Source organism: Penaeus vannamei, chromosome 32, assembly GCF_042767895.1.
Source record: "Penaeus vannamei isolate JL-2024 chromosome 32, ASM4276789v1, whole genome shotgun sequence".
Lineage (NCBI taxonomy): Eukaryota > Metazoa > Arthropoda > Malacostraca > Decapoda > Penaeidae > Penaeus > Penaeus vannamei.
This window is the reverse complement of record NC_091580.1, coordinates 4105438-4114412: the sequence shown is the minus strand read 5'-3', so window position 1 is coordinate 4114412 and position 8975 is coordinate 4105438. Positions and strand designations below refer to the sequence as shown.

Below are 8975 nucleotides of genomic sequence, written 5' to 3'. Positions count from 1 at the left end.
AATAAGAATAGAAGGAAGGAGAACGGCTCATGGAAAATGCTGCGTCGACCTAGGTGCGAACTCCACGCGTAGGGGAGGGTTTGAGAACAAGGTCTACGTAATATAGACCTTGGACGAGGATGCTCGCCAATGCAAGGGATAAAGCAGCGCTGGGCGACGATACGTACTCCAACACTTATTGTAAAATATTCTAACGTCATTTTTCGATTATATACAATAATAACAAACTCCGAAAGCTTCTTATCACTAACTGCACCATTCAAACACTTCCAGATTCAACGACAAACTCAACAGCAATAGATGCTACAAAATATACAACGGAGAATGCGAAGCCTTCCATATCAGTGCCTTTAATAACACTTGCGGAAGATACAGCTAAGAATACAAGCACAGAACCGCATTCGCCTCACTCCAGAAAAGTGAAGCCGTTAAGAACATCAAGAACTGGCGCTGTTGACACATCAACTGACACTTCTACGGAAACATCAACTGACACTTCTACAGAAACATCAACTGACACTTCTACGGAAACATCAACTGACACTTCTACAGAAACATCAACTGACACTTCTACAGAAACATCAACTGACACTTCTACAGAAACATCAACTGACACTTCGACGGAAACATCAACTGAAACTTCTACGGAAACATCAACTGACACTTCTACAGAAACATCAACTGACACTTCTACAGAAACATCAACTGACACTTCTACAGAAACATCAACTGACACTTCTACAGAAACATCAACTGACACTTCTACAGAAACATCAACTGACACTTCTACAGAAACATCAACTGACACTTCTACAGAAACTTCAACGATTACTTCTACAGAAACATCAACTGACACTTCTACAGAAACATCAACTGACACTTCTACAGAAACATCAACTGACACTTCTACAGAAACTTCAACGATTACTTCTACAGAAACATCGACTGACACTTCTACAGAAACATCGACTGACACTTCTACAGAAACATCAACTGACACTTCTACTGAAAACTCAACTGACACTTCTACAGAAACTTCAACGATCACTTCTACAGAAACATCAACTGACACTTCTACAGAAACTTCAACGATTACTTCTACAGAAACATCACTTGACACTTCTACAGAAACATCAACGGACACTTCTACGGAAACATCAACTATCACTTCTACAGAAACATCAACTGACACTTCTACAGAAACATCAACTGACACTTCTACAGAAACATCAACTGACACTTCTACAGAAACATCAACTGACACTTCTACAGAAACATCAACTGACACTTCTACAGAAACTTCAACGATTACTTCTACAGAAACATCAACTGACACTTCTACAGAAACATCAACTGACACTTCTACAGAAACATCAACTGACACTTCTACAGAAACATCAACTGACACTTCTACAGAAACATCAACTGACACTTCTACAGAAACATCAACTGACACTTCTACAGAAACATCAACTGACACTTCTACAGAAACATCAACTGACACTTCTACAGAAACTTCGACGATTACTTCTACAGAAACATCAACTGATACTTCTACAGAAACATCAACTGACACTTCCACAGAAACATCAACTGACACTTCTATGGAAACATCAACTGATACTTCTACAGAAACATCAACTGTCACTTCTACAGAAACATCAACTGACACTTCTACAAAAACATCAACTGACACTTCTACAGAAACATCAACTGTCACTTCTACAGAAACATCAACTGACACTTCTACAGAAACATCAACTGACACTTCTACAGGAACATCAACTGACACTTCTACAGAAACATCTACTGACACTTCTACAGAAACATCAACTGACACTTCTACAGAAACATCAACTGACACTTCTACAGAAACATCAACTGACACTTCTACAGAAACATCAACTGACACTTCTACAGAAACATCAACTGACACTTCTACAGAAACATCAACTGACACTTCTACAGAAACGTCAACTGACACTTCAACAGAAACTTCGACGATTACTTCTACAGAATCATCAACGATTACTTCTACAGAAACATCAACTGACACTTCTACAGAAACATCAACTGACACTTCTACAGAAACATCAACTGTCACTTCTACAGAAACATCAACTGTCACTTCTACAGAAACATCAACTGACACTTCTACAGAAACATCAACTGACACTTCTACAGAAACATCAACTGACACTTCTACAGAAACATCAACTGACACTTCTACGGAAACATCAACTGACACTTCTTCAGAAACATCAACTGACACTTCCACAGAAACATCAACTGTCACTTCTACAGAAACATCAACTGACACTTCTACAGAAACTTCAACTGACAATTCTACGGAAACATCAACTGACACTTCTACAGAAACATCAACTGACACTTCTACAGAAACATCAACTGACACTTCTACAGAAACATCAACTGACACTTCTACAGAAACATCAACTGACACTTCTACAGAAACATCAACTGACACTTCTACAGAAACATCAACTGACACTTCTACAGAAACATCAACTGTCACTTCAACAGAAACTTCAACGATTACTTCTACAGAAACATCGACTGACACTTCTACAGAAACATCAACTGACACTTCTACAGAAACATCAACTGACACTTCTACAGAAACATCAACTGACACTTCTACAGAAACATCAACTGACACTTCTACAGAAACATCAACTGACACTTCTACAGAAACATCAACTGACACTTCTACAGAAACATCAACTGTCACTTCTACAGAAACATCAACTGACACTTCGACGGAAACATCAACTGACACTTCTACAGAAACATCAACTGACACTTCTACAGAAACATCAACTGACACTTCTACAGAAACATCAACTGACACTTCTACAGAAACATCAACTGTCACTTCTACAGAAACATCAACTGACACTTCTACAGAAACATCAACTGACACTTCTACAGAAACATCAACTGACACTTCTACAGAAACATCAACTGACACTTCTACAGAAACATCAACTGACACTTCTACAGAAACATCAACTGACACTTCTACAGAAACATCAACTGACACTTCTACAGAAACATCAACTGACACTTCTACAGAAACATCAACTGACACTTCTACAGAAACATCAACTGACACTTCTACAGAAACATCAACTGACACTTCTACAGAAACATCAACTGACACTTCTACAGAAACATCAACTGACACTTCTACAGAAACATCAACTGACACTTCTACAGAAACATCAACTGACACTTCTACAGAAACATCAACTGACACTTCTACAGAAACATCAACTGACACTTCTACAGAAACATCAACTGACACTTCTACAGAAACATCAACTGACACTTCTACAGAAACATCAACTGACACTTCTACAGAAACATCAACTGACACTTCTACAGAAACATCAACTGACACTTCTACAGAAACATCAACTGACACTTCTACAGAAACATCAACTGACACTTCTACAGAAACATCAACTGACACTTCTACAGAAACATCAACTGACACTTCTACAGAAACATCAACTGACACTTCTACGGATACATCAACTGACACTTCTACAGAAACATCAACTGACACTTCTACAGAAACATCAACTGACACTTCTACAGAAACATCAACTGACACTTCTACAGAAACATCAACTGACACTTCTACAGAAACATCAACTGACACTTCTACAGAAACATCAACTGACACTTCTACAGAAACATCAACTGACACTTCTACAGAAACATCAACTGACACTTCTACAGAAACATCAACTGACACTTCTACAGAAACATCAACTGACACTTCTACGGAAACATCGACTGACACTTCTACAGAAACATCAACTGACACTTCTACAGAAACATCAACTGACACTTCTACAGAAACATCAACTGACACTTCTACAGAAACATCAACTGCCACTTCTACAGAAACATCAACTGACACTTCTACAGAAACATCAACTGACACTTCTACAGAAACATCAACTGACACTTCTACAGAAACATCAACTGACACTTCTACAGAAACATCAACTGACACTTCTACAGAAACATCAACTGACACTTCTACAGAAACATCAACTGACACTTCTACAGAAACATCAACTGACACTTCTACAGAAACATCAACTGACACTTCTACAGAAACATCAACTGACACTTCTACGGAAACATCAACTGACACTTCTACAGAAACATCAACTGACACTTCTACAGAAACATCAACTGACACTTCTACAGAAACATCAACTGACACTTCTACAGAAACATCAACTGACACTTCTACGGAAACATCAACTGACACTTCTACAGAAACATCAACTGACACTTCTACAGAAACATCAACTGACACTTCTACAGAAACATCAACTGACACTTCTACAGAAACATCAACTGACACTTCTACAGAAACATCAACTGACACTTCTACGGAAACATCAACTGACACTTCTACAGAAACATCAACTGACACTTCTACAGAAACATCAACTGACACTTCTACGGAAACATCAACTGACACTTCTACAGAAACATCAACTGACACTTCTACAGAAACATCAACTGACACTTCTACAGAAACATCAACTGACACTTCTACAGAAACATCAACTGACACTTCTACGGAAACATCAACTGACACTTCTACAGAAACATCAACTGACACTTCTACAGAAACATCAACTGACACTTCTACAGAAACATCAACTGACACTTCTACAGAAACATCAACTGACACTTCTACAGAAACATCAACTGACACTTCTACAGAAACATCAACTGACACTTCTACAGAAACATCAACTGACACTTCTACAGAAACATCAACTGACACTTCTACAGAAACATCAACTGACACTTCTACAGAAACATCAACTGACACTTCTACAGAAACATCAACTGACACTTCTACAGAAACATCAACTGACACTTCTACAGAAACATCAACTGACACTTCTACAGAAACATCAACTGACACTTCTACAGAAACATCAACTGACACTTCTACAGAAACATCAACTGACACTTCTACAGAAACATCAACTGACACTTCTACAGAAACATCAACTGACACTTCTACAGAAACATCAACTGACACTTCTACAGAAACATCAACTGACACTTCTACAGAAACATCAACTGACACTTCTACAGAAACATCAACTGACACTTCTACAGAAACATCAACTGACACTTCTACAGAAACATCAACTGACACTTCTACAGAAACATCAACTGACACTTCTACAGAAACATCAACTGACACTTCTACAGAAACATCAACTGACACTTCTACAGAAACATCAACTGACACTTCTACAGAAACATCAACTGACACTTCTACAGAAACATCAACTGACACTTCTACAGAAACATCAACTGACACTTCTACAGAAACATCAACTGACACTTCTACAGAAACATCAACTGACACTTCTACAGAAACATCAACTGACACTTCTACAGAAACATCAACTGACACTTCTACAGAAACATCAACTGACACTTCTACAGAAACATCAACTGACACTTCTACAGAAACATCAACTGACACTTCTACAGAAACATCAACTGACACTTCTACAGAAACATCAACTGACACTTCTACAGAAACATCAACTGACACTTCTACAGAAACATCAACTGACACTTCTACAGAAACATCAACTGACACTTCTACAGAAACATCAACTGTCACTTCTACAGAAACATCAACTGACACTTCTACAGAAACATCAACTGACACTTCTACAGAAACATCAACTGACACTTCTACAGAAACATCAACTGACACTTCTACAGAAACATCAACTGACACTTCTACAGAAACATCAACTGACACTTCTACAGAAACATCAACTGACACTTCTACAGAAACATCAACTGACACTTCTACAGGAACATCAACTGACACTTCTACAGAAACATCAACTGACACTTCTACAGAAACATCAACTGACACTTCTACAGAAACATCAACTGACACTTCTACAGAAACATCAACTGACACTTCTACAGAAACATCAACTGACACTTCTACAGAAACATCAACTGACACTTCTACAGAAACATCAACTGACACTTCTACAGAAACATCAACTGACACTTCTACAGAAACATCAACTGACACTTCTACAGAAACATCAACTGACACTTCTACAGAAACATCAACTGACACTTCTACAGAAACATCAACTGACACTTCTACAGAAACATCAACTGACACTTCTACGGAAACATCAACTGACACTTCTACAGGAACATCAATTGACACTTCTACAGAAACATCAACTGACACTTCTACAGAAACATCAACTGACACTTCTACAGAAACATCAACTGACACTTCTACGGAAACATCAACTGACACTTCTACTGAAACATCAACTGACGCTTCTACAGAAACATCAACTGACACTTCTACAGAAACATCAACTGACACTTCTACAGAAACATCAACTGACACTTCTACAGAAACATCAACTGACACTTCTACGGAAACATCAACTGACACTTCTACGGAAACATCAACTGACATTTCTACAGAGACATCAACTGTCACTTCTACGGAAACATCGACTGACACTTCTACGGAAACATCAACTGATACTTCTACAGAAACATCAACTGAAACTTCAATGGAAACATCAACTGACACTTCTACGGAAACATCAACTGACACTTCTTCGGAAACATCAACTGACACTTCTACGGAAACATCAACTGACACTTCTACAGAAACATCAACTGACACTTCTACAGAAACATCAACTGACACTTCTACAGAAACATCAACTGACACTTCTACAGAAACATCAACTGACACTTCTACAGAAACATCAACTGTAACTTCTACAGAAACATCGACTGACACTTCTACAGAAACATCAACTGACACTTCTACAGAAACATCAACTGACACTTCTACAGAAACATCAACTGACACTTCTACAGAAGTATCAACTGACACTTCTACAGAAGTATCAACTGACACTTCTACAGAAACATCGACTGTCACTTCTACAGAAACATCAACTGACACTTCTTCGGAAACATCAACTGACACTTCTACAGAAACATCAACTGACACTTCTACAGAAACATCAACTGACACTTCTACAGAATCATCAACTGTCACTTCTACAGAAACATCAACTGACACTTCAATGGAAACATCAACTGACACTTCTACAGAAACATCAACTGACACTTCTACAGAAACATCAACTGAAACATCGACGGAAACATCAACTGACACTTCTACAGAAACATCAACTTACACTTCTACTGAAACATCAACTGACACTTCTACAGAAACATCAACTGACACTTCGACAGAAACATCAACTGACACTTCTACAGAAACTTCAACGATTACTTCTACAGAAACATCAACTGACACTTCTGCAGAAACATCAACTGTCACTTCTACAGAAACATCGACTGACACTTCTACGGTAACATCAACTGACACTTCTACAGAATCATCAACTGTCACTTCTACGGAAACATCAACTGACACTTCTACGGGAACATCAACTGACACTTCAACAGAAACATCAACTGACACTTCTACAGAAACATCAACTGACACTTCTACAGAATCATCAACTGTCACTTCTACGGAAACATCGACTGACACTTCTACAGAAACATCAACTGACACTTCTACAGAAACATCAACTGACACTTCTACAGAAACATCAACTGACACTTCTACAGAAACATCAACTGCCACTTCTACAGAATCATCAACTGTCACTTCTACGGAAACATCGACTGACACTTCTACAGAAACATCAACTGACACTTCTACAGAAACATCAACTGACACTTCTACAGAAACATCAACTGACACTTCTACAGAAACATCAACTGCCACTTCTACAGAAACATCAACTGTCACTTCTACAGAAACATCAACTGACACTTCTACAGAAACATCAATTGACACTTCTACAGAAACATCAACTGACACTTCTACAGAAACATCAACTGACACTTCTACAGAAACTTCAACTATCACTTCTACAGAAACATCAACTGACACTTCTACAGAAACATCAACTGTCACTTCTACAGAAACATCAACTGACACTTCTACGGAAACATCAACTGACACTTCTACAGGAACATCAATTGACACTTCTACAGAAACATCAACTGACACTTCTACAGAAACATCAACTGACACTTCTACAGAATCATCAACTGACACTTCTACGGAAACATCAACTGACACTTCTACTGAAACATCAACTGACGCTTCTACAGAAACATCAACTGACACTTCTACAGAAACATCAACTGACACTTCTACAGAAACATCAACTGACACTTCTACAGAAACATCAACTGACACTTCTACAGAAACATCAACTGACACTTCTACGGAAACATCAACTAACATTTCTACAGAGACATCAACTGTCACTTCTACGGAAACATCGACTGACACTTCTACGGAAACATCAACTGACACTTCTACAGAAACATCAACTGAAACTTCAATGGAAACATCAACTGACACTTCTACAGAAACATCAACTGTAACTTCTACAGAAACATCGACTGACACTTCTACAGAAACATCAACTGACACTTCTACAGAAACATCAACTATCACTTCTACAGAAACATCAACTGTCACTTCTACAGAAACTTCAACTGACACTTCAATGGAAACATCAACTGACACTTCTACAGAAACATCAACTGACACTTCTACAGAAACATCAACTGTCACTTCTACAGAAACATCAACTGACACTTCTACGGAAACATCAACTGACACTTCTACAGGAACATCAATTGACACTTCTACAGAAACATCAACTGACACTTCTACAGAAACATCAACTGACACTTCTACAGAATCATCAACTGACACTTCTACGGAAACATCAACTGACACTTCTACAGAAACATCAACTGACGCTTCTACAGAAACATCAACTGACACTTCTACA

General features: G+C 38.3%; 2 protein-coding genes across 2 annotated transcripts in view; one reads left to right on the top strand and one right to left on the bottom strand.

Annotated features, from left to right (window-relative positions):
* Window positions 1–406: 406 nt before the first annotated feature.
* LOC138867795 (streptococcal hemagglutinin-like) lies at window positions 407–6544 on the bottom strand. Its single transcript, XM_070144600.1, has 9 exons — window positions 6207–6544; window positions 2561–2586; window positions 2271–2418; window positions 2075–2082; window positions 1455–1674; window positions 1259–1266; window positions 759–1146; window positions 659–666; window positions 407–522 (listed from the first exon to the last, which is right to left on the bottom strand). Exons 1-9 carry the CDS (start codon window positions 6542–6544, stop codon window positions 407–409), a joined length of 1260 nt encoding a protein of 419 aa, XP_070000701.1.
* A 100-nt stretch (window positions 6545–6644) lies between these two features.
* LOC138867794 (serine-rich adhesin for platelets-like) overlaps window positions 6645–8975 on the top strand; it is an 11888-nt gene continuing 9557 nt past the window's right edge. The window contains exon 1 of the mRNA XM_070144598.1: window positions 6645–8975. This exon is cut by the window's right edge and continues 2587 nt beyond it. Within this exon, the coding sequence (XP_070000699.1) occupies window positions 6645–8975 (2331 nt within the window).

Bases quoted from the DNA above. Each gene is read 5' to 3' on its own strand.
- LOC138867795 (XM_070144600.1), bottom strand. From the start codon at position 6,544: ATGTCAGTTGATGTTTCCGTAGAAGTGTCAGTTGATGTTTCCGTAGAA. The intron at 2,587-6,206 runs GTCAGTTGATGT...ATGTTTCTGTAG, and splicing joins GTTGATGTTTCTGTAGAAGT to AAGTGTCAGTCGATGTTTCT. The intron at 2,419-2,560 runs GTAATCGTTGAA...ATGTTTCTGTAG, and splicing joins CAGTCGATGTTTCTGTAGAA to AAGTGTCAGTTGATGTTTCT.